At 41.2% G+C, this 27,223-nt stretch overlaps 1 protein-coding gene across 3 annotated transcripts; it reads right to left on the bottom strand.

The window, feature by feature from the left end:
* Positions 1-187: 187 nt before the first annotated feature.
* Positions 188-20,262, bottom strand: LOC144694868 (V-type proton ATPase subunit B). 3 transcript variants are annotated; one of them, XM_078565525.1, is made up of 14 exons: positions 20,119-20,262; positions 16,530-16,585; positions 14,001-14,099; positions 12,524-12,617; positions 11,553-11,630; positions 7,745-7,884; positions 7,037-7,138; positions 5,988-6,085; positions 5,297-5,420; positions 4,613-4,763; positions 3,381-3,463; positions 2,973-3,077; positions 2,496-2,625; positions 188-1,971 (listed from the first exon to the last, which is right to left on the bottom strand). In XM_078565525.1, the coding sequence occupies exons 1-14, from the start codon at positions 20,234-20,236 to the stop codon at positions 1,829-1,831; spliced, it is 1,521 nt and encodes a 506-aa protein (XP_078421651.1). In that variant the 5' UTR covers positions 20,237-20,262; the 3' UTR covers positions 188-1,828. The 3 variants fall into 3 exon arrangements, with proteins under 3 accessions (XP_078421651.1, XP_078421652.1, XP_078421653.1); XM_078565526.1 differs by lacking the exons at positions 14,001-14,099; positions 16,530-16,585; positions 20,119-20,262 and adding exons at positions 13,619-13,673; positions 13,863-13,925; XM_078565527.1 differs by lacking the exons at positions 14,001-14,099; positions 16,530-16,585; positions 20,119-20,262 and adding an exon at positions 13,968-13,987.
* Between the last annotated feature and the right edge of the window lie 6,961 nt (positions 20,263-27,223).

The following is a 27,223-nucleotide window of genomic DNA, read 5'->3' as shown; positions in this document are numbered from 1 at the left end:
GTCCCTCGAAGCAGTTGTGTTTAATGTGACCAACTTAATTTTTGAGGCCATTTTTAATCCAATAAAATGTATTTCCCTCAAAGTTTGATGAAATTTGAAAAGCTGGACAGCTGCTTAGTACTAAATGGCATGAGCTTTTAAAGCCTCAATAACGCAGGTATCTAAAAATATTAAAAGTCAACACTGGTCATTGTTCTATTAACATTTATTTATAATTGCTAACATTTAAGATCTCCCAGTATTTTCAGTTTCAAACCAAAGGCTCCTTTATACACATATCAGAATTTATGGAATGCTTGGAATATAACACAGTTTGTCAAAAGTGAGTTTACATACAACACCTAACAACTAAACAATTTATACATCTCATGAAGCCAATGCAGGGGAAATACAATGAAAAAAGCTGCATGAGAAAGAGTCAGGTAAGACCAGAACTCGCCTTTTCTGTACTCAGAAGGGCTTTAATACAAAGGATATTAGTCCACAAGAGATATTCAGGCAGTCTAAGCTAAGGAAAAACTCAATTAAAAGCAAAGTCATTAACCATGAGACTGCACATTGGAAAAAAATGCTTACAGATTTCATGCAGAATGCAATACAAAATGCCTGTATTTTCCAAGCTATGTACCAATACATTAAGATAAATATATTACCAATATATAAGATAAATAGATCACACTACATTCCAATTAGGTTGATCCATCTTCAACTGACTTGAGTCCAAACACAAGAGAACCTAACTTAGACCTGGTCCAGACAAAGAAAGGATGGAACTGAACCTCCAGATGGAATGGAAAATCTTTGCCCTCAAGCCACATGACATTTTACAAAACCTATCCTTATACAAATGAGAAACAAATATGTAAACTCCCAAAAAGTCAAAGGGATACTACAACAAGCTGCAAATTTTAAGTGCTGACAAGTCTATTCTACTTTTGGTATTAATACCATTGGCTTAAAGAATCATGCTTAGGGCAAAATGTAAAAAGTACTAGCTGCGCATGCTGACTGGCCCAACATAATCACCAGCAGGTACCATTTTACTCTAGCAACCCACCAATCATTTGCTGAGAAATGCACCAACTGAAACATTCCACAACCTGTAGTCTTTCGTGAAGTTAGGAAGTTGTCTCATCTCTGCTCCAAAATGGACTCTAGTCGTGCAACAGCAAGTCTTTTCCGATTTATGCCCAACTTGACAGAACGAAAATGTAAAGGTTTCTTGTGAAGTAAACAGTTAAAACACCTTCAAAAATCTATGAAGTAATTTGAGCACCATCCCAGAAACCAATGAGTGAGTTGGAGAATGCCACATTTCTGAGCATAAGTACAGAGAAACCGAATTTGTCATTTCAGAATGTTATGTTGTGAAACAGCATGTTTAAAAGGTTTTTATTGTTCACTGGATATTTTCACCAATCTATGATCATTCGTTAACTAATAACAATAACTAAGATGATACACATGAATCATCAGTGATAGTCATTAGCTGCCTATAACACATAGGCAATCAGTTCAGCACCTTTCACACACTTGAAAGAACAATGGCAACGTTCAATTACTTGCAAGAAAGCCTCTCTGAAACCTTCACAAACCCCAATTTGTGCTGTGCACAAAATGCCTGCCTGGGTCACAGGCCTGCACGATCAGAAGACACCGATAAGACAGGTGCTACGAATCCTACTCAGGCTGAAAGATCTCAAAATAAACACCAGAAGAGTCACAAATGTTTGCTTTGCTTAAATACAACTTCTCAAGAAGTTTAACCACTGAAAATAAATAGGTCACGTGACAAAATAAAGAATACACGAATGCAGACAGCGAGGAGTTAATGCTTTGCGCCAGAGTCCCTTGGGTAGAACTCAGCCAGGATGCTCTGTGGGATTCGCTTTAGCATCTCCTTGGGGAAGATACGCAATAATTGCCAGCCGATGTCCAGGGTCTCATACACAGTGCGGTTTTCATAAGCTCCTAAAGAAATAAAAGTTAGAAAGCTAAACAATCCTCTGTGAGAGGACAAGAGTTTCCAAGTGTTGGGATATACAGCTCAAAGTTTAAAAAATGTTAACAAAATAAAATACAATAAGTTTGTCTGTATATATTATATATATTTATGATACGATCTATCCTTGTGTTTCAGGGCTTTTACTAAATGTGAAAATTGTAGCTGGAAAGGCTGGGTAGCAAATTTGTACTCCAGCAGAGGTCAGGTCAGATTTCACTGTTCTCCATAACCACTACTGCTACTTAGCCATGGGGAGAGGTTAGGAGGTGTGCAGCATCTGGCACCCCCTTCAATTTAACAGCCACGTGGGCCACCAGTTAAGGCAGGAGATTGGAATACCAACAGTACTGGGCCTCCAACCGCTTCAGATTATTGAAAGCCTAAAGTAGTCATTTGAGACCATGCTTTGAGGAGAGCAACGCAAAGATTTCCTGCAACTATGTCAGGAAGAAGAGCCATTGAAATTCTGGTGCGGTAAAAGGAACCTTACCCTGAGCAATGAAGTTCTTCTCAAATTTCTGTAGGAATTCCAGAAACAGTAGGTCATCAGCAGTAAGAGCTTCCTCTCCAACCACAGCTTTCATAGCCTGGACATCCTTACCAATAGCATAGCATGCGTACTGCAGGCAGAAAATAACACTGGTAAACACATCTTCAAAAGACCAAGTGTTCTGGGCATATTGTCTTTTATACCTCACGAATGAAAGCCTGGGTCATTCAGGGATGATATCAGGAAGTATTTCTTTATACAAAAGGAAGCTGTAAGCTGGCACTCTCTCCCCAAAAAGCTGCTCAGACTAAATCAGTTGAAAGTTTCAAACTGAGATTCATAAAACTTTTAAGGAAGGGTATTAACAAATACAAAACCAAGTGAGTAAAAAGAGCTCAAGTACAAAACAGCCATAAAAAAGAATGGCAGTAAAAGTTTGAGGGCTGAATGGCCTACTCCCGTTTCTCTGTTCCTTACCAGCTGGTTGGAAACATCTGCATGATCCTTGCGTGTCATACCCTCTCCAATAGCCGACTTCATCAATCGTGACAGTGAAGGAAGTACATTAATTGGAGGATAGATCTGTGGGGCAGCAGCACAACATTAAACAAAGGAGTCAACTCGCACCAAGAAGTTTTCTTCTTAAAAAGGAAAATAACTAAAATTCTAAATCTGCAACTTGTGATTATTTTGTAAAAGGAAGCTGGTGGTCACATTTTTATGTTGTTTCTATTAACCCATTCACTCCTTGTGATGGAAGTATAGCAAGGCCTTTGTAAGTAACATTTAATCCAGCTCACAATGTGTTTGATCACAATGGAATGCTGTACAGGGTATTCGTGCAGTCTTTAGATTCAAAATAAAACAAAAGCTGGAAGGACTTACCTGTCTGTTGTGCAACTGTCGATCAACATAGATCTGTCCTTCAGTGATGTAGCCAGTCAGGTCAGGAATGGGATGAGTGATGTCTGCATTTAACATACAAAATATCAACCAAAAAAAAAAAATCAACCACATTAAAAGCCACCAACATCAGCACCACTGTCATTGACACAGTCTACCAGTCAATGAAAGGACACACATCTTATCAGACTGGGAATAAATCTGGATCTATTTGTATTTTTTTGATAGCTTGTCTAGTTGAAACCTGATTAAGAGATTTCCTCACCTGCACCAGCAGGTTACAATTTCAAGCATCCCTCTGTCTGGTCAGAAAAGGAAAAACATATGTAATGTGCTAAAACTTAACCTTCACTTTTGTTCATATGAAAGTACACAAAGTAATTGTTAATCTTGGACACACTACTCCACAAAGAAATGCAAAATTCCACAGGCTTTGAATAATGAGAAACTCAGTCTGCTTTTGGAAAGCATAATTTCACCATGAGCACAAACAGTACTATTGGGAGAATGTCCATCAGTGGCATAAAAATAATAAAAACGTTTCGAAGAGTTAAGTACTGTAATAATCTGGTCTCTTGTGCATTCCCAATCATAACTACTACACCATTGGTGGCTTAGCCTTCAATTGCCTAGGCCCCAAGCTCTGGAATTCCCTCTGTAGACCTCTTGCCTCTCCAGCTCGCTTACTTCCTTCAAGACACTTCTTGAACCTACCTCTTTGATTAAGCTTTTGGTCATCTGACTTCATATCCCCTTATATGGCTCAGCATTTATAATACTCCTGTGAACTGCCTTGGGACGTTTCATTAAGTTAAAAGGTGCTATATAAACTTAAGTTATTGTTGTTGTAATTTAACAGCAAGCAACTCGGTGGGCCACAACTTCCTGAGGATACCCAAGTGACAAGATTATGGGACAGCCTATGATAAGGTTTATATGGACTTCCAGCAAGTTTTTGATAACGTTCGATATCTAAAATAGGGGAAATGCCTTTTCAACCAGAGAAACTTACTTCATAATTCAATTACCCTCTAGATGAAAATGTTCTACCTGACTTTTTTACTTCATCCAGTTAACCATTTGCCTGGATTCATTTTGTTTATTCTCCTCCTTCAGAATGACTTACAGGCTCTCATAGATTCTGATACATTGCAAGTGATACCCATAATAAATGTCCACTGAAGAATGTTCATACTCACAATGATTATGCTTACCATCATTAGGCATGGTTAGGATGGGGATCTGTGTGATGGAACCATTCCTGCCTTCTACACGCCCAGCTCTCTCATAAATGGTGGCCAAATCAGTATACATGTAACCAGGGAAGCCACGACGACCAGGCACTTCCTCTCGAGCTGCTGAGACCTACCATGATTGAACAGTAGGACAAAATATTCTCAGCTTGTTACATACCAGTACAGTGGGCAGTTGTACACTAACCCCATCAGCCAGACTTACTGCAGAAAATGGAATCTGTTAACAATTCTCAAAAATTTAAACATCCATTAAATTCATCCTTGCAGTTACAAGCGTAATGTATTTGAAAGTCTAATTTGACTCCTGCAAATTTGACACAGAAAATGCCTTTAGCAATATCCTAAAATGTATATTCAAAAATAAACAAATTCGAAGGACATATCATCTTAATCTGCACAACGCTATGTTTCGACAAATTTCCAGCTGCTACCTAAGATTTGTCAGATTCCATAGAGTTGTTTTGGTGCAATATTCTAAGAAACCTCAAGTGGAAATGCAGCAATGCATTTCACTATGTAAAAGATCCATGAACATTATACTCACAGCCCCACATCCTACATAAGACATGTAACAAGGCTTTTCCATTAAGCAGCTGTGCAACGTTTGAAAAAGTTTATTCCAGTTTTCTTGTCTAGATTTACCTCTCGAAGTGCCTCTGCATACGAGCTCATGTCGGTCAGAATAACCAGCACGTGCTTCTCACATTGGTATGCAAGGAACTCAGCGGTTGTAAGTGCAAGGCGAGGAGTGATAATACGCTCAATGCTGTGGGAGATAAGTCAACATTTAGTTCAGAAGTAACACTGCTTCTCGAAATAAAAATGCCATTTGTGGCCAAGAGGCCAGTCTCTCTTTCAGAAATGAACTACAAACTCGACAGTCTTTTCTGTTTTCAGTAGAACATCAAATTGTCCCGAGAACCAATATATACCGTACCTTCCAAATTTACAAATGTTATTTAAACCTGAACAATTCTCAAGATTTTCAGAACTTCAATCCGGTTACCTCAAGTCTCCCCTTTAGCAAAGAAAACGGCCCAACTTCCTTCACCCTTTCACATAACTTAGAATACTGACCCTCGGTCATGCTTGTTGTAATTTCTTGTCCAGCCTGTTTACATCAAACTGTGTAAACAGCATTCAACTCTCGACACAAGGGTCAGCTCAGATACACATCAGAGCTTCCAAACATTATGCAATGCATCTCAGGGCCTTCATCAATAGCAATAATCTCCATTCCAGAGCCTTCAGGCCGGTGGAATGCTGATATAAATTCAGTTGTAAATGAAAATACAGCATTTCCCCAAACTCCCCTGTGGAAAAACTAACTTACGTTGGGTCATTAGCCAGATTCAGGAACAGACACACATTATCCATTGAACCATTTTCCTCAAAGTCCGACTTGAAGAATCTGGCAGTTTCCATGTTTACCTTGAAGGAATAAGGTTTTTGTCATAACTTTAAATTCACTCAGTCCCTCTCCAAATAGTTGAACTAAACCGTTTCCTAATCATATGTTATTTTCAGTATTTTGTACATATGGTACATTATGGCATCATGATGAGCTTTCCATTCTGGCTTAAAAACTGATTTGAGGAAAAGGCAATAGTGTTAAAGCACACTTATATACTTTCCACTTGTAACACAGAGTCTCAATTTTGGACCTTACTCTGCTCACAGAAGGTGGAGGGACAATGGATGCTCAGTGTATAGATGCTGACAGGGGACTTCATCAAAATGTTGACCCGCTATTAATAAGAAAACCATGGACTGTGAAAAAGTCCCTTTGTCCCATTTACCTCAGTGGGCCAGAAACAGAGGCTAAATTTCCAAGAACTTAGCTTGGTTCAGCCTCCAGTACATCAATTTTCTCTAAGCCATGTATTTCCCAAAGTGTCTTTGTCTTCAATGATTGGGTGGAGATTCCTCTCGCTGCTACCTCAGTTGGATCCACTGCAGTTAGCAAAAAACCATATGCAACCCACTGACAGTAGCAGCAGTCTGAGGTGACAAGTACCATCCCATTGCCCTCCCCATTCTGTAGGAAGTTGCAATTTTTTGCTAACAATTCTAGATTCCCTCGGCTTTCAAGGATCACTTTATCCAAGTTGATAAAAAATACCAGGGGAAACTGAACAGATCAAAGAGTCTGGGTAGAGTGTTCGACTTGGGGTCACTAATTCCCCACACAAGGTAGATGCATACCATGCACCCCAAGGCCTCTTTGGACAGTCTTAACTAAGCTTCTGCTACTTCTCTTCATAGGCTTTAACCAATACAACTTTCTCTATGTAGCTTCACTTCCTCCTGCTTCATGTAGGCCAACTTCAAGCAAATAATTTGGATTGTTTTGGGGAAAGTGATAGCTCATTAGATACTTACACCCATTGCAGCAAACACAATGGCAAAGTTCTCTTCACTGTAATCCAGAACATCTTTGGATTTCCTTACAAGACCAGCTTGACGACAAATCTGGGCAGCAATCTATCACAAGATAATAGATCAGGATCACACCCATTATTAAATATTCTATCGTCACAAGAAAAAGAGTTGGTTCACTGCTACTTTGATGGCATCTATCTTGTGTATTCGTGCCGAGTGTCTCAATCTCAGCAACATACAGTCCAAATATTCAGCATGCCACAAAATTTGCATAGTGCCCAAATTGTGTGAGCTCATGGCTCTCAAGATATTTGATCCAGCACAATTCTGGCTCCTTTATACTGTATTTAGGAATCTTTGGTCACAACAATCGTATTGCAGCTCCATTTAAGTGGGAGAAAGAAAAAGTGACTTTCATTTTTGTATAAATTCTCTGCTATCTTTGTTGGTTTTCTCATGTCCTTCTTAAACCTCTGCATGACCCAACAGGAGGTACCAAAATGGAACAGAACCCAACATTGTTATGAGCCAACTGAGTCGGTCAAACTCTCCCCTCAGCTGAGGCCCCAATTTAAACAACCATTCATCTATGCATTGTTTTATGGGCACTGCAGACAGGTTCTCTCATATATAAAATCAGAATTTAGCTAGTGCCTGCTGATATTCTCACCCCTGCTTTGTGAGGGCTGAGCAGGCCCCGTCATTTACCTCATTGTGTGGTAAACCAGCTGCTGAGAAGATGGGAATTTTCTGTCCTCGAGCAATGCTGTTCATGCCATCAATAGCAGAAATCCCAGTCTGAATCATCTCCTCAGGATAGATGCGACATTGAGGATTTATGGGCTGACCTAAGAAATCCCAGCAATGGTGAAACATAATTTAAAGAAAACGAACTGTAACCAGCTAGCAAGATTGAAGTAGATTTTACTGAAGTGGAACATCCTGCAGTGTGACCCTCAGTTAGACTTTTCCTTCAACATTCAAAAACGTGCCCTGCTGGAAGTGCAAGCTAGTAATAGCATGGCAAGGGCAACGGGGATTCTAGAATCTCAGTGAATGATGGGACTAACAGTATATTCTTTTAAATATTTTAAGGTTTCAGATAAACAGAAAAGTAATGGAGAGGGATGGGGCCAACTAGAGTCAAAGCAAGTACAGAAAGATAAATAAAGAGAAGGGAGGAAATTAAGTGAGAAAAGGGAGACAGAAAAGGAGAAGAAAAAGTCTAAAATTTATATTAAAAAAAACTCTGACAACAATGTACAATGCATTTAATGGGCAGAGAGTGAACTGTCCTTTTCACAAGGCTAATGGCAGAGCAAATCATGCAGCAACTTCTGGAGCTTTACAATTCATAGGGTATCTCTTCCTCACCACAAGTTGCTGGATGATTTACATAATAATAGCCCGTGCATTAAACTCACCGTTATTAAAGCAGCAAAATCAGGGCCAATGATTTACAGAGTTTGTTATCAGATATCAAATGTCCCAAACTTCTTCCCACGAATGTCCCAAGGTACAGTATTTACTACACAGGTAGAGATATTACACAGCAAGCTGTCACAAGCATCAATGACAATCATAATCTATTTTTGGTGACATTAGTTGAAGAAAGAATGTTGGCTCGCCCATGTACCCAACTCCCTGTACTTCTTTGAATTGTGCCATGGCAGCTTTAACCCTCACCTCAGCAAGCAGACAAGCCTTTGTTTAATGTGTCAGTCAAAAGAGCGCATCCCAGATATTGCAGAATTTTCTCAGTATCAGACTGAAGTGTCAGTTTAGCATTTTTTTCTCTCAAAGTCCAGTGACACTTCAGGTAGGAACATGAACACATTAAAAGGATAAAAGCAAAAAACTGCGGATGCTGGAAATCCAAAACAAAAATAAAAATACCTGGAAAAACTCAGCAGGTCTGGCAGCATCTGCGGAGAGGAACACAGTTAACGTTTCGAGTCCGTATGACTCTTCAACAGAACTAAGTAAGAAGGAGGTTTGGAACAAATGCGAGATCATTTAACAGTTAGCATAAATTTCAGTGGTTAAAAATTTTCACCATATTTAGCCAAGTTAGTCCTGGGTTTGAGAGGAGATAATTGATTAGAGTTCCTGTTAGAGCCACAGAAAAGGTATGGTGCAGAAAGAGGCCATTCAGCCCATTGTGTCTGCGCCGGCCAAAAGAAACTAGCCGCTCATTTTAATCCCACTTTCCAGCACCTGGACAGTAGCCTTGCAGGTTACAGCACTTCAGATGCAGATCCAGGTACCTTTTAAATAAGTTAAACGTTTTGGCCTCAACCACCAACTTAGGCAGTGAACTCCAGACACCCACCACCCTCTGGATGATAAAGTTTATATCCCCTCTAATCCTTCTATCAATCACCATAAATCTATGCCCCGTGTTAATTGACCCCTCAGCTCGGAGAAACAAGTCTTTCCCATCTACTACTCTAGCTAGGCCCTTCATAATTGTATACACCTCAATTAGGTCACCCCTTAGCCTCCTCTGTTCTAACAAAAACAACCCTAGCCTAACCAATCTCCCCTCATAAATGCAGTTTTCAAGCCCTGGCAACATTCTTGTAGATCTCCTCTGCACTCTCCCCAGAACAATTATGTCTTTCCTGTAATGTGGTGACCAGAACTGTACACAAAATTCTAGCTGTGGCCTAACCACCATTTTATACAGTTCCATCATTACATCCCTACTTTTGGATTCAATACCTCACCCAATAAAGGAAAGCATTCCATATGCTTCCTTGACTGCCTTGTCCACCTGTCCTGCCACCTTCAAGGACCTGTGGACATGCACTCCAAGGTCTCACTTCCTCAACCCCTCTCAAAAACTTGCTGTTTATTGAGTATTCCTTTGCTTTGTTTGCCCTTCCCAAATGCATTTTCTGGATTGAATTCCATTTGCCACTTCTCCGCCCACTCAACCAAACCATTGATATCATTGACAGCTATCCTCCTCACTATCAACTACACGGCCAATTTTTGTCATCTGCAAATTTCCCAATTATGCCTCCCACACTTAAGTCTAAATCACAAGTATGTACAACAAACAGCAACGGCCCCAACACTGTGCCCTTGGAACACCACTGGAAACCATTTTCTATTCGCAAAAACATCCATCAACCATTATCCTGTTTCCTGTGACTGAGCCAATGTTGGATCCAACCTGCCACCTTCCCCTATATCCCATGAAATCTCACTTTCCTGACCAGTCTGCCATGTGGTAAATGCCTTACTGAAATCCATGTAGACAACATCCACTGCTCTACCTTCATCAATTCTCTTCGTTACTTCCTCAAAAAATTCTATTAAGTTAGTAAGACACAATCTTCTCCTAACAAAACCATGCTGACTATCCCTAGTCAATCCATGCCTTCCTAAGTGACAGTTTAACCTCTCAGAATTGTTTCCAATAATTTTCCCACCACCGAAGTCAGGCTGAGCGACCTATAATTTTCTGGCCTATCCCTCGCACCCTTTCTAAGTAATGGTACAATGTTCGAAGTCCCCCAATCCTCTGGGACCTCATCTCTATCTAGTGAGAATTGGAATATGATCCTCAGAGCATCCGCTCTTTCCTCCCTGGCTTCCTTCAACAGCCTGGGATACAATCCATCTGGCCCTGTGACTTATCCACCTTCAAGAATGCCAGTACATCCTCTCTCACTATGCTGACTGCACACTTCTCCTCTTTAACTAATATGTCGTAACTAAAAATCCCGCTCCTTAGTGAAGACAGACAAAGTGCTCATTGAGAACCTTGCCCACATCTTCTACATCAACCCACAAGTTACCATGTACATCCCTGATAGGCCCTACCTTTTCCTTAGTTATTCTCTTGCTCTCAATGTACTGGTAAAACATCTTAGGATTTTCTTTTACTTTACCTGCCGATATTTTTTTGTATCGTCTCTTTGCTTTCCTAATTTCCATTTTTACTTCACCCCTGTAATATACTCCTCTAGGCTTTCTACAGTGTTGTCTTTTGTGGCTGTCATGAGCTTTCTTTTTCTGCTTTATCTTGGCCTGTATGCTTCTGGATAAACAGGGGTTTCTAGATTTGGCAGTACCACCCTTTTTCTTTATGGGGACAGGTTGACACTGTGCCCGTACAATCTCGCCTTTGAATGCCTCCCACTGATTTGACACAGTCTTTCCTTCTAATAGTTGTATCCAGTTTACTCTCGCCATTCTTGATCATTATCTGTTGTATGCTGAATGTACAGTATGTGAACATCAATTGTGGACGTGAGGCTCTGCGTGATGCAACATGCAAAAAAAATATGCTGAGCACTCAAAATCTGACTTATGCAGGAAGAAAAGCACAAAATTGATGTAGCAGAAGATGAAAGGCACCAATGGAATCACATCTGAGCATAGATCAGCACTTTCAAGAAGAGTGTTAGGGGGTTTGGCTGGAGGGACTTCGGAGAAGGAATTGGTTTAATTTTACTGCAGTATTTACGGGGAAAAAGTTCAATAATATAAGTATCCCCCATACCCATAATGTCCAAGTAGTCCTCAGCAAGGACAGTGGGACCTTGGTCAATTGGCTTTCCAGATCCATTGAATACACGACCTGGAATAAACAAAAAAAATTACATTTTGTACAAAAATCCTGAAACAATTTTCTTCACTGCTTCTATGACTGTATTTCACAGAACATATTTTACCACTGTACCATACAGACAGAAGTCTAGATTTCATTCATGTCGTTGAAGCACAACAAAGTATCATCTATGAACATACAAATTAGGAGCGCAAGTAGGCCATTTGCCACTCCAGCCTGCTCCAACATTCAATAAGACTATGGCTGATGTGATTGTGGCCTCAACTCCACTTTCTTGTCCACCCCCTATACCCTTTGACACACTTCTCAATCAAGAATATATCTAACTCAGCAAGGTATAAAATATTAAAAGATAGGAGGGCTGAAGGTGCACTATACTAGACTCTGTCCATTCGTCTGAGACCTGGGTTTGAATCCAGTCTGTCTGCTTGCTTCAAGTGAAATTAATTCAGGTAGTCGTTACTTGATTCCTGGTGGGCACTGACCCTCAGCACAAACCTCCTCCTAAAACTGGTTCAGGTGGTTGCAATGCCAAGATAGAGGGAAAAAAAAACCAAACTGCTGCAGTTGGTGTGCTCTTCTTGAGCTGAGCCACATTGTTACAGAGCGTTAACCAGTATCTAACTGGAAACATTTGATACTCCCACCGTTAATCAAGATGGGAAAGTGCTAACATCCTGCACTTAATCAACAAAAAGTATTTTAACAAGTAACTTAAAGTAAACTGGTCTGCCATATAGCGCTGCATTTGCATTTGGCCCTTGTCTATGATCACAGACACACACTCTCGCTCACCTCTATGATTAAACATAAGAACAGATTGCAAAATCCAGACTCCATCTTGAGAATCACTATTTTGACGACACTCTGCACACAATGGCCATGACGTCCTCGACACTTACCAAGCATATCTTCAGACACTGGGGTCCGCAGGATGTCTCCGGTGAATTCACAGCTCGTTTTCTTTGCATCAATACCAGAGGTTCCTTCAAACACCTGTTAAAACAGGATAAAAAGGAAAATGTGTAATATTCCATGGGTGTGGCTTATATTTCACTGTCCCTAATGGTGAGATTTCTCACCACTAAAAACATGACACACATGGGGCATATTGTGGAACAACACCATTGAACAACATTCACAGCATAATTTATCTTTAGTCAACCACGTGGCTACAGCAGAGGTATTTTGTGTGCATAAAACAACTTGCATCTGTCTGGTGTGTAAGACAATTTATGAGACTATCTGCCTACGATTCTCTTGTCTAGCAGAGTTGGACAATCAAAGTTCTCTCCTTAGTTGAATACTTTATGGTGACTCATTCAATGGTTTCACTCTCCTAAATTTATACTGCTCAAGCTGTGAGGTTGTCACAACTTCAGAATGGTCTAATACCCTCTTCTAACTGTTTGGTGACAAGAGATTGTAAGCACAGTCCTGATGACAAACACTGAGTTAACTATTGATGCACAATGCCTCAGTGACACTCAAACATTAGTTTGGAAAATAAATGTGTTCCAAAAATGTACTGAAATAGTAAATGACAGTTGAACACAGATGTATTGGGGCTGGAATGGTATTTATTCCCCATCCCGAGATGCCACAACAAGGCAGTGGTGTGCCTTCTTGGACTGCTGTAACTGTAGTAGTTTGGTCCAACTGAGTGACCTGCTAGGCAGTCAGTTTGGAGCCAACCACCTTGGTGTAGCACCGGAATCTCTTTGGATGTGCGTATAGCAGGTTTCTTTCCCTCAAAGGACATTAGAGAACCAGCTGGGTTTTTCCAACAATCTGAGCTGCGTGGCCACTTTCACCGATGCCAGATGTTAGTTGCAGATGTAACTTTAAACTGGATTCAAATTCTCTGGTGGAATTTGACTCATGTTTGTGAATATTGGATTATGAGTCCGGGCCTATGCATTAATAGCCCAGTAATATAACCAAAACAACTACCAAACCCATGACATATGTCACAGAATGACAGAATAGAAATTTACCTGAGTGGCTGATCTCAGCCATACCACTGGCAGAGCACAGGCCAAGCATATGCCTAAGGGAAAGAAGGGAGCCTCAGAGAAATGACAATATGGGCAGAACTAACAGAGCGATAAGAATCAAGAGTTTAGATACTAATAGCAGAAACTTGGTGGAACAAATGTTGGGAAGTTGAAATACCAGTTGCAAATGCTGCAGGACAGTCAGTGTCTGAAAGAGATAAGTTAATTATTTGGGTTTAACCCTTTTTTAGAACCAGAAATGTTAACCTCTATTGAAAATGCTGATTGAGCGGCTGAGCACATCGTCATCCACATTCTGTTCGATGTTAAATGCACGTTGCCAGTTTACCTGGATACTGATGGACTGAATGCCTCATCATACCTGAACCACTGCCTTCGAGCCACTGACTTCCAGTACCTGCCCACTGCGCCTGGTGCCATCTGGGAGTGTCAGATGCACAATCTCAGCATACCTGGGAAACTAGAGGTAAAACATTTTACAGATAGTGGATTCCTTATGTGACAGACACTGAAAATATCAACACTTTAAATCAAAGCATTGGACACAATCTCATCTGGTATTATGGCAGCTTCTAAATATCACTAATTGCTGTCTGAAGGATGGCCACTGCTTTACGTGACAACATACATTTTGCACCTCAGTGACCTCAACTATAGAGCTGTCAACCCTCCCGGTTTGACTGGGAGTCTACTAGAATCAGCCTTGATCTCCTATTGGCTATTGAAAGCAATCTGAGAGATTTCAAAATATATTTTAAGCAAATATATTAATACAATGCAAAGCTCATCATTCGTTGAAAAACAGTGATCTGATTGGATTCTTGGCAGCATGATAACATAAAATGTAAACCAGTACAGATGCGCACGGATAATTCTGAGTCACAGCTGGACCAACCAGTCAACAGTAGCAACCACCAAGAAGTGGAAGAAACTATAACTCCCATCATGAGGCATTACAACATGGTGACATCACATCAGGTGCAGCACTGCCCTATCAAATTCAATTTGTCATAAAGCGAAAAAAGCAGCCGGAGGACTCTAATTGGCTGGGATTTTGGCAGGCCACAATGGAATTGATGGGTTTAAATTTCATTGAGGGATCTCCTCTGTACCCATCTAAGGCCTTGACATCATTCCTAAAGTATGGCAGCCGATTTGCACATAATACTCCAGTTCAGGCCCAGTGATTTATAAAGGCTTATTTTGACTTCCTTGCCTTCCACACGCTTTGTTAAATGCCTCATCAACTTACCCTGTCACCTTCAAAGATTTATGTATATGCACCCCCACGTCTCTCTGCTCTTCCATCCCAAGAAATATTTTCATTTTGTTGATATGTATCTCCATGCCATTCCTCATAAGAGGTGTCACTTCACACTTAAATGCCATGTGTCTACTCATTTCACCAGTCTATCTCTGTACTTTTGAAGTTTGTTGTGCGCGTTAAGCGCAGCTAAAAATGATTGTTTCAGTGGGTTTTAATTATGCATTGATTAGGACAGTGAGGGTGTTAATCGAGAAAAGGGAATAGAATTCCTAAAATGTGTGCATGACTCCTTCACCAAGAAGTTTGTTTGTCTGTTTACAGTGAAAGGGCATTAATAGATTTGGTTATGTGTAACAAAATTGATGAGCTACCTGAGACAAATGCTGGATGAGCATATCAAAAGTAGTGACTACAATATGATGTGACTTCAGGTCAAAATACCAAGTTAATACAGAAATAAGTTTAGAACAGAGCAGGTTCTGTAAAGATGATGCCTGAGCACACAGAGGTAGAAAGAGAAGTTAGGCACATAGGACTGAAGGTCAACAGTAGAATTTTTAAAAATCAGGTTGCAAAGTTTTCTTAATTTGCTCATGGGATGTGGGCATCACTGGAAAGGCCAGCATTTGTTGCCTATCCCTAATTGCCCTCCAAAAGATGGCAGTTGTGAATCACTTCCTTGAACTGCTGCAAGCGGTGTTGGTACAACCACAGTGCTGTTAAGGAAGCAGTTTCAGAACTTTGACAGTGGCAGCAAAGGAACAGCGATATGTTTTCAAGTCCAAATAAAGTTAGGTAAATAAAGTAAAGCGGGAAAAATGAAGTACCAATAAAACGAGTACCAGTAAAAACCAAGATTATTCCAAGTTTTAAAATGGTTTTAATCTCTTTCATTATTAATGGCAAACTAAATTTGTCAGCAACTGAAGTGATACATCTTGATTAAAAAGTAATGGTTACACTCGGGTGGAGGAAGGCTAGTTGCTGTGGTAGAGTAGAGGGATTTGTGTCCAATTCACAATATAATCCAAAGAGCTCCTCAAATGGAATTTTATGGCAAGAAGTAGAGAATATAAAAGTTGAATGGTGAATCTATGTAAAACCTTAGTAAGACCACTGGTGGAGTACTATGGGCTCAATACTATTGGAAGCATGTTGGAGCAAAAGTGGGTAGGGCACAGATATGAGCAAATAAAAAGACTTGCAAAATTGGAGCCATTTCATTACAGAAGGAAATTAAGGGATGATTCAACAGTTAAAATTATGAAGGGAAGCGACAGAGGAGATAGATACAGTCTGCTTCCAGTGATTGAGTGGTCTAGGAAGATGGGGGTCACATATATAAGGCTAAACATAAAAGATTTGGAATAAAGTGAAGGGAAAACTTTTATAAAAACACTAGGTGTGGAAAGGCTGTGTAGTGAATGGGGCAGTGATTAGGTTAACATTTAACAACAGGTTAACAGAAAAAGGGACAAAGAGTTATGGGAACAGGACATTTGCCTGGGATTAGGATCACTGCTGATATGAAGGCTAAACACCAAAGACTGAATGCACTGAACTTGTCCATTGAAACTACTGTGGAATTCTATGTAATATGACAGAGAACATTGAGGTCTGTACCTTGACTTGGTCCAGGATTACCAACGGCCCATTAACACCAGACACAGTTTTGTAAGCTGTAAAGTAAAATGCTGCATTAATTCATTTGTATCGAAGTTAATAAACCCAGAACTTGGTTACTGGGCTGCAAAATACATCTTAACTTTGTTGAATTTTAAACTTACGTTAGTCAAAATGTAAAATTGTACGTATTGCCAAAGTACAAGTGGAATTCTGCAGCACCTCATTTCCAATTGGCTACCATATGCCCACATGCATTTCAAATGAACAGGAGGGATTGGTTTGAGATTAGCATCAGACATTTTAGGTCATTAGTGCAATGAATGCTGGCCAGCGTCACCCACATCCCATGAACAATTTTTTTTAAAAATGCAAGCCAAGGCAAGTCCAGTCATGACACTGTTAACAATGTAAAGGGTACATGTTCAGTTGGCTTATACAAGGCTCCAATTGAAACATCAAATTGTTTCAATTATATCAATCATTAATATTTAGAGAACAGGTGAAGCTGTATCAAACTCCAGCATTGATAGTACACTGAAAAACTTGTTATTCAATGCTGTTAATTATGAAATATAAAATAGATGTTTAGAGAAAAGGCAGCTCATTCACTTTAATCTGAGGAAGACAAATCAGAATTTGACAGACTAGGAGCTGTGGAAGAGGTGTCATTGTACATAAATGACCAAAAACTAGTAGACAGGTACAAAAACTATCTAAAAGGTCAATAGAATGTTGGTCCTTCTCTTAAAAGGGCTGTAAGGCAAAAGGGAGGAAGTTATGCTTCAATCGTACAGAACCTTAGTCAGATCCCACCTGGAACTGTGTGTCACTTTTGGGCACCAAATCTCAACAAGAACGTGTAAGGGATACAGCACAGATTTACGAGGGCTTAAAGTGTTATGATGATGGAAAATTGCATAAATTACACTTGTGCAATTGAGTTTAGAGGGTTAAGGGTGATCTAATCAAGATATTTGAAATGATTAACAGAATCAATATGGTAGAGGAATTCAGAAGAAACAACCTCAAAATCAGCACTAGGCCATTTAAAAGTGAAATCAGGAAGCATCTGTCACACAAAAGCTAGCAGAAATCTAGAACTCACTCCCCCAAAGGACTGTGAATGCTGAGTCAATCGAAGCAATCAAGACTCCAATCCATCGATTTTTTATTACGTAAAGGGTATCAATGGACATGGATCAAAGACGGGGAAATGGAGTTGAGGCACAGGTCAGCCATGATCTCACAGAATGGTCCACTCCACTTCCTATGTCGGGTTGAGCAGAACAGTGAGTAAATCTGTCCATTTTTTGAATCCATTGAAAAGGCCATTTACATTTTCATTTTTGCTCCAGTCAAGGTCTGAGGTTAAGTGAATTCCTGAGGCACATCCTAACCAGAGCAGGAGAGGACTGCTGGAGGAGAGGTCCTTATCAGCCCAGTGCACTCCTGTTAAAAAGAAAGATGGTAATGCTGCCTGTTCTTTAAAATTTCCAAAATCCTTCTGGAGAATCAGCTGTTTTTGCTGCTGGGTTTTGCCAGAGGTGACCACTTGTGAGCATGACAAAAGACATCACTTCATTGACCTGGCACCTCATAGAGGAAAGGGACAAATTAAAAGGCAAAGCTTTGTGGCCCAGGTGAAATTGTTAATGAAGCAGGGTTTGACCCAAGGGCTGGAGTATGGACAATCTACCATAATGGCTCTTCAGGTGTTCAGGCAAAGGTTTTCTCTGTAATGTTTTCCCTGCAGTGACATCATGAAATGAAAATATTAACAGTTGAACAGCATGTAGTCACTGCAGGAAACTTCTACACAAAAGCATGATGCAGGTTAGCAAAGAATAAATGAGACCAAGACTGAGAAGTTATCCCCTTAAAGAATTTTCAAATTAGAGAACATGTTATCAGATCCCGTGTCTCACAGAAATACTTGCTCCACCCCAACCACATGTGAGTGAGGGACTGAAATGCTTCCCCATTGTTCTGGCACCATGGCAGTGACAGAAATACCTCCTTCTTCCCTCCTTCTAGCACAATGTGTGACTGCCTATTCCCCCACCCCCTCTCCTGACATCCAGCATTGTTTGGGGCCATTTATTCCCCCCACTCCAGCTATGTGTAAACCTGTCTCGTCCACCTTCCCAATTTCACTCCAGCAGAGTGTCTCCCCTGCCCTCACTCCAGCACAGATTGTAAGCAAAAGAAAAGCTGGAAATATCCAGCAGGTCAGGCAGCATCTTTGGAGAGAGAAAAAGTTAATATTTCAGGTTATCCAACTTCTGTCAGAATTGTCACCCTCTCCACTGGCACATGTGAATGCCTGTTCCCACACAGCCACAAGGAGCCTATCTCAGCATTATTTTTAAAACGATGAGTTTTTGCCTTGACTTTCAGACAGTGTGTTCCAGGCTCTAATCACCCTCGTGGTGAAAAGAATTTCTCAACTCTCCTCTAATCCTTCTACCATTTAATTCAAGTCTGTGCCCCCGATTATTGACCTCTCTGCTAAGGGAAACAGATAATTCCTATCCACTCTGTCTAGGTCCATCATAAATGTATACATCTCACTTAAATCTCCCCTTAGACCAGCAGTTCCTAAATAGTGGGTAAGAGCATTTAGGGTCACACGCTCCCCTGCCTCAAAGACTGCACATCGCGTCAAGGGCCAAGTGGCATCTGACCCTAGCTTGGGATTTTTTTCTTCTTCTCAAAGTATGTAAAAACATCGTCTGCATGGCCACTGCTGCAAACTGCCTTGGGTTGTCAGAGCTGCCGCGCCTCCCCATGAGTCACCACTGATTGGCTGACCTGGATTTATCAGAGTGGGGGTAGGAAGGAGCGGAGTTGATTAAAGTGTCTGTTTTGTGTGAGTGGATGGAGGATGGCAAGAGGGACTGAAATCCTCAATAGAAAATTAAGAGTTTATCTGATTTGTTTCACATTAAAATCAATGTCGTCCAAGATAGCCTTTAGATATGATGTTGGTGCAGGTAAGTAATTCAGAATGCAAATATGAATGTAAATCTAACATTTCTGCTGTAGCTGGCCAAGGACTGGGAGCTGGAGCAGCTCAGGTGAAGGGCTAGACTGGTGAGTAATACTTTTATGAAATACTTTAAAAAGACAAATATTTATATTTATACAATGTGTTATATATTGATCTGTAATGCACAAACTTTAATTAAATACTTAACGTTACTGTGTTTGTTGTTGTTTTTCAGTTGGTATCTGGTGTGATGTTAATTTTCGAAGTATTAAAATGGGGTCACATAGATAACTAGTTTGTGAAACCGTTTTAGACTAGATTTGCAAAGAAGACAACCCCAGTCCATCCTCATACTTAAAATTCCCCAGTCCTGGCAAGACTCAGTGACATCCTCAGTATTATTATTTTATGTCTCTTCCCCTCTCTGGCAGTGTAGGCAGGCGGGGGCACACAGTTGGTTGAGGATCAGTCCTTCCACCAGTACTGTGTGTGGGTGGCTTATCATCCCCTCCCCCGCCACCTCCTGCAAACACGGCCGCACTGTTGGTGGTCATCCTCGATCATCTCGTTTCACCCCTTTCCCATTGTAACACTCACTAAGCCTTGGCTGCGACATGTAGTCCCTGCTGACCGCCTGGACGTGCTCGAAGCTCCTCGAGCCCGTTATGTCGCCCATGGCTCCGTTCACCATCCTCCCGACCCCCTTCATCGCCATCTTGTCTGTTGTAGGAGACGGGGGCAGACTGCGCATGATCCTTGCGACTCCGGCACCAACGGCCCTCGGCCGGCAACAAACCCAGTGCGCAAGCGCGCAATGCGCATTTCCCCATGCTGTGGCTGTGCGCATGAGCGTGCTGCTGTCCTTGGTGCTGGAAATGATCCCTGAGTGTTGATTTGACCTGTCCCCGGTCTTCAACACCAACCGGGTTGGGGAAATAATTTGAACTGAGAGGGGGAAAGAAATCAAGCTTCATTTTTTTCTGCTTTGCTCACTATAAAACTCAATATTTTATTGCAACTGTACTTTAGTTCAGGGTTTAAGTCGGGTGAAGATCCAACAACACAGCACTTACAAGACACCACGTGGAGGGTTCGAAATTTAATCAGTCACTGAAGTATACCTTCTTTGAAAATAAATGCATTAATCACAAGATTATTTTCTAGTTAAGTTTTATTTGTGCTACACTGAGCTGAGCCATTCTGCAGTGGACAGAAACTATTTCTGCTGGGGAGGGGATCTAGCTCTAGGGCCATTGACTAAAAATTGGAAACTGGTCTTTCAGGCGTGAAGCTAGGAAGGACTTACGCACCCAAAAGTTGATAGGAGTTTGACGCTGAGACAATTGTTAATTTTAAATTTGAGATTGATAGGTTTCGGTTAAGCAAAGGTATTTAGAGCTATAGGGAATGGTGAGTATATGGAGTTAGGTCACAGATCAGCCATAATCTCACTGAACGACAGACCAAGCTGTTGGAGCTAAATGGCTTACTCCTCTGCCAATGTTCCTATGAACATAGCAAATGTTTTCAAAATGAATTTGCAATTCAGGCCAATATTGCATGTTTTCAAAATTAATCAGCAGCTGGCCTAAGAACTGGCTATTCCACCACCATGGAATATTTCCAATTTAACAGCAAGACCTGATTAATTTTTTTTTGTCTGTTTCCTGCTGCAGCCAGCCATCAAGAGGCTGGCTGTTGAGTGGACAGGCCTTCGGCACCACACAGCAGCTGGGGGTTGAGGAGATGGAGATGGGGGATGGGGAGACGAGGGAGAGAAAGATGAGAAAGGTGAGAGTGGGGGAAAGATCAGAGGCCTGAAAGCAGATCAGAGACCAGAGGGAAAATCGAAGGCCAGGGTCAGAAAGGATTAGAGGCCAGAGGAAAGATCAGGCCTGTGTTGGGGAAATTTGAGGCTAGAAGGCAGATTATTGGCCAGAGAGGTGGTCAGAAGCCTGGGGAGGATACGAGGCCAGAGAGAAGATCATAAAATTCAAAGGAATTTCTGATTATATGAGGACGAGTGAAGCAAGTAAGCTAGATCCAGCAAGTAAGTGAAAAGGCAACTACTTCCTGGATCCCACAATCCTCACCTCCCTTCAGCTACCAGGTTTTCTGAGACCCGTAAAACTCAGTCAGCCAGGATTAAATGTTAAATAGTTTTTAACATGAGGCATGTAACCTCATTATAATATATAAATGGACAAACAGCCTCCTGAGAGCAGGTTGGTTGGACCATCACATTGTCTTGCCTCCAATAAAATGGACACAAATCTTAACCCCCATTTTGTAGGTTTAAATTCCCCCAGTGGTCTTTATGAGAGAAACTATGTGGAATAAAGGAAATGTTATAGGCATAGATCATTGTTATAGATCATTTATTCTAGATGTCTCAGTCATATATTTACTGTTTGGGGCACCTTGTTGTGCATCATAACAAAAGTAACTGCACTTAATATGGTAATCCATTGGTTGTAAAGCACTTTGGGATGCCCAAAGGTTATGATAAGGTACATATCTGCATTGATATTTCTTATCTTCACACAAAACTCATGCCCCAAAGGAAAAAAATGTGCTCAAAGTACCAACATATAATGCTCTATTTCTTGGAGTAAGATGCCATTGTAGGTGGTAAATCCTATCTTTCAGTGTTACTTTGGGTCTGCACTAATCTTTCAATCTGGGCAACAAGGAAGTCTTGGCAGTTTTTCCTTCTTCACACCATGTCCTCTTTCATCCAATTCCCTCACTAACAATTCTCTCGCACGAGAGCAGCAGAAAAAAATCTTTCTGTGCACATTGATACAGGCCATACAGGAGGAGTGCATTGAATCAAGGAGCCAAAAAGCCCGAAGAGCGATGATTTGATAGAAAAAAGAAAACCATGAGGAACATTTGCCTATATCTTATGTTCAAACATTTTCTAATTCAAAAGCCGCAATGACAACTGCACAAAAATGTACAATGGAATAAATGTTAAATTAAATGAAGAACTGTCAAATGATTATTCTTTACAATGCCAATGGATAAAATTTACGAAAGTTGTGAGCTTTACCACAGGATGGCAGCAATGAGTGTGGGCCACACATGCCGACATGATTGCGAACTGTAATTATGTGAATTACGCATTTGTGTACTTTCAAAGTAACACATTTTGCGAAATAGCAGTCGGTAACCAACAGAGCTCATTTGCAAACATTTCTACTTCTGCAATAAGGTTTCCCTGACTTATTTTTTCCTGTTTGTTCTTATTTTAACTCATTTCCATTACAATGTGGCAGCCGTCGATCTCACAAGACAATGGCGTAAGCAGAAAAAGCGGTTTGGTTACGTTACCAAGCTGCAACGCTACGAGTTGCTGAATTCTTAGGCAACAAGCGCGTGCAGTCAGAAATCACAGGGTCATAAGATTAAGTACACACTGTTTTGCCTCTTAAAACCTGACATGCTTTGCTCTTTTTTTCTGTCAATCATTCCTCTTCGGGCTTTTTGGCTCCTTGATTCAATGCAGTCCTCCTGTATGGTCTGTTATTGTCTCTGCTGCTAGAACTGAACATAATAGAATGGTTACAGCATTGTGTCACGGACAGGTGGGAGATAAATTTAAACAGGCCGATTCCTCCTCTCAGCACCTGTCCGTAAGCAGAAAGGTGTTTTGATTTTGATTTCCCCCTTCATAAGTAATGACGTATTTTTCCCAAAATATTTTTCTCAAAATTGGTATGATCCAATTTCTATTAACCCCACAGCAAACGCCAGGTAGGGTAAAATCAGAGGGTTTGTTTATTTGCGCACACACAAACGCAGGAGGGGGTGTCGCTGCGTAGCCCCTGGTACATTCATTCAATAAAAGAGGGATAGAGAAAGAAAGAGGTACAGGACAAAGACCACAGAGAAAGTAAGAATTATTGTTTCACATGAGTCCAGAGTCCAGAATCAAAAGTCCAATGGTGTATTCCTTCACAGAGTCAGTAGGCTGAGACTGCTGCATAATCCAACTTTCCAGCAGAGATGACTTCCATGATGAGATGGGCACATAGAGCTGAATTAGTTTTGTCGACGCTGGTACAGAAGTTCCAGTAGAAACAGCGTAGTTGGGGGCTAGGCATTCACCTGGACTGAGCCCTTGTTCTGGGCTTCTGCTTGCTCAATGGAAGATGGCAGTCTGAGCTTTTGAACTCCACAAGGCAATATTACTGGTTCCAGCAGCTTGGACGGGGGACGGGGAGGAGGCGGGGCCGGGGTGGGGGGGTGGGGTGGGGAAGGGGGACAGGGGAAAGGGGGACGGGGAGGAGGCCGGTGGGGGGGAGGAGGGGGAAGGGGGGGAGGGGGGAACGGGGGGAGAAGGGGGGAACAGGGGGGGAGGGGGGAACAGGGGGGGAGGGGGGTAGGGAGGGGAGGGGGGAACGGGTGGGGAAGGGGGGAACAGGGGGGAAGGGGGAACAGGGGGGGGAGGGGGGTAGGGAGGGGTGAGGGGAGGGGGGTGAGCGGAGGGGGGAGGGGGGGAGGGAAGGGGTGGGGGGGGGAGAGGGGTGGTGGCGCAGTTCATTGACTCCCACCTCTACACTTTGGTTTGGACAAAGGATGAATATTCCTTAGTCTGAATTCTTGAGATTAGTAATGTTTCAACCATTAATAATTTCAAAAGAGGTTTCAGGGTCCTTTGTCCTCACAGACTGGTCATTTCCATTGGCCTTTGAAATGTAAATGGCCATTGTACAATTTCCATGGATTTGAACACTGCAGTCACAGGGGTCACCAACATCCTGTCAGAGGTAACAAAGTGACAGTCATTCTGAATGCCAGGAAGTTCCTCTTGTTTGAGTCATAGCCAGTCATGGTTTCAGTCATTTTATAGTTTTTGTCCAGTTCTTAAGATTTTGTAAAGTAGCCATGATGATATATATACTATAAAAATATAGAGTGAGGTCTTAGCCCCCTGGCAATTGTAAGATTATCAGGTTGCTAACCAGAATATTAATTGTTAAAATCTAACTTTATTATTAGAAACTGACATCTAACTTTATTGGGAACTTGCCTTGGTCATATACTAAAGTGGGAAAATTTAGAAGTAGGACACAGTATAGAAAAGATGCCAAAATAGAGGATTCTGGGAGTTTATCTCAAGTTTTGCTGCATACAGTAGCAAAAAACAGACCTTTAAGGCTGTCTGTAAGAAACTTCTTCTGTAACAATGGAATGTAGATGTCTCTCTCTACAAGACAAGCAAGCATAGGATGTAAAAGCCTTGAGATACAGTGGTAAACACAAAGGGCATTCAGTAAATATGGAAGGCGAGCAATAGTCACATAAACTAATTCCTGATTCGTCAAGAAAAACATGAACACCACAAGGCTGAAAATGATTGAGGAGATGAGGGGTTAACTGGATAAGAGTCAGGATAAATGAGGCCCGACAAGTCAGATTCACGCAGTTGAGAAATCTGGAAGAGAAGATAAGAACAACCAAGGCAAGAGAGAAGCAAGAGGGAGGGAGAGAGAGAAAAACAGGGAAGACAAGCAAAAAGACCAAAAGCTGCAAGAGACGTGACCATGCACTTCCTGTCCAGTCATAATAAGGGAAGAATATAGCATTCGTTAGACTGTAAATCACTGAGTTTATTGCTTTAGTTTACCTGAAAGCTTAGGGCAGAATATTATGGCCCTGTCCTGGCGGGGGAGCAGCTAGGTACAAGTGGCAAGCCGTTCAAAAGTCCATTGATTTTGGTGGGACCATAAAATCCCGCCAGTGTAAAATTCCACACTTAACAAACTTGTTCTTACTGTGTCTCATTAAAGGGGTCTCATAACTGAACTTTCTGCCAGTCCATCCAATTAGGGGAGCAAAAATCCCAAAACCCAACAGCACAGAAGGACAAATATCAAGATTATATCTATAGCCTAAGGAAGCAGACAGAAGAATAAATGCTGATAAAAGTGAAGATTAAAGACGCAGAAATGGAAGAATTTCATCCCTCATGAAGGGGCTGCAAGAAAGAGATGAGGGAAGAAAAGTGTTTTTGAGGACCAAAGGAAGTGCCATTATTCTGGGACATGAAGAGTGTCAAGTCGACGCTTGTATGTAGTGTTGAGGAGAAATTGGATGCTTCTAGAGTGCGCTGTGCAAAGCAGTTGTTGACTATCATCTGAGCGGATAAAGGCACCACTGCTGAAGAAAGAATGATCTATGCATTGTAATATCATGTGTTATGATGTGATGGCTGCACTCTGCAAGGGCTATGTTAGGTATGCCAAAGATTGGCACTATTGTGAGATGATGGGATGAGTACCAGAAACCACAAGAAAAGGCCAGAGCTGAAATGATGGGACTATATATGTAGAGTTGCAGGAGGATAAAGAGAGATAGTGAGGTCTTAATGTGTCTATGGGCAGCCTTGTTAAGATGACAGACTATTTTATTTAATTGCCATTTTTGCTTCTTCATTTTTGTTGGGTTCTCTTACATGTGGCTGGAGATTTTATTTTGGCTTTTTCTCACCAGGGGAAAGGCTTCAACCTGCTGCTACAGTAAATTGAGGGAAGGAGGTGGGGAGGGAGGGGAGGCATGATATCAGACCCATAGCTCAAGGAGCCTCAGCCTCAAAGAAAATCAGATTGGAAAAATGTGGAGAAAGAGCAATATGGTTGGATAATGAAAGGGAATGACCTCAGACAATCAGCACAGGAGATGCACATAGTGGAAATGTACGATACATCAGATGCTTCTTCTCAAGTTAACTGCATTGGGAATATTTAGTGGTGGGAAGTTATCCAAAAAGGATGTGAGGTTGATTCTGCTCTTAATGCTGCCAAGATAAAGATTATCAGACACTAGGCAAACCCACAGTTAATAATTGATAGATCATTACCAACAGTAATCAAGGGAAACTTGGTAAGGTTTGCAGTCTTTTGCCAGCTTTCATAGATTAGGAGTTTTCCTGTTTTTAACTATGGTCTGGGGTACTTATGGCTGCACCCTGAGAGACCCTGTTGGATCTTTTTGTTATGAACCAAAGTTATAGCCTCCCTAGCATCCTTGCCAATATACATGCAGTGTATTAGTTGTGTGTCATTCGCTCTTTCTTTCTTCTGTCTTATTCAATGGTTATTTTCAATAAAACATACACTTCATATGTAAACTGTTTGAATTAACAAAGAGAATTTTAAGTTTTCGACAATTGTCTGCTCTGGTTGCTTCATCCCTGAAAGAATCAAATGAAGGATACTAGGTGAATAGGTTTGAACAGAGATTATCTTAAGCAAACAAATCACAACAATGTCAAACTCTCCTTGTTCTGTTCAAATGAAGCCCTGTACCTGATTCATTTCCTCCTGCACTGATGAAGGGTAGAAGCAATTTTCCGGGCTACATTTTGTTTCGGATCTTTTATTAGATTTGACTCATAAAAACATTTCTCTTTATATCCGCCTGCAGCTGAAACTGCACAGAACATAGCGGAGCAAACAACAATCTGCTAAGTCCAGGGGCACAGCACAGCACGTTGTGGAGGAGGTAAGCGCAGAGTTGTTAAATGATGCAGGTGCTGTTTTGCAACTGAACTTAAAAAGATAAAAAGATAAAAAAGTGTCTTACACGTGTACATATGGCGATGATTGTATGATCAGTTTTAGACTCATCTTGCGCACAATATTAATAAGGTTATGGGGATATTTAATGAGAGTGTGAAAAATTACCCAAAGAG

This window comes from Cetorhinus maximus, chromosome 20, assembly GCF_964194155.1.
Source record: "Cetorhinus maximus chromosome 20, sCetMax3.hap1.1, whole genome shotgun sequence".
Classification (NCBI taxonomy): domain Eukaryota; kingdom Metazoa; phylum Chordata; class Chondrichthyes; order Lamniformes; family Cetorhinidae; genus Cetorhinus; species Cetorhinus maximus.
This window is presented reverse-complemented; position numbering and strand designations above follow the sequence as displayed.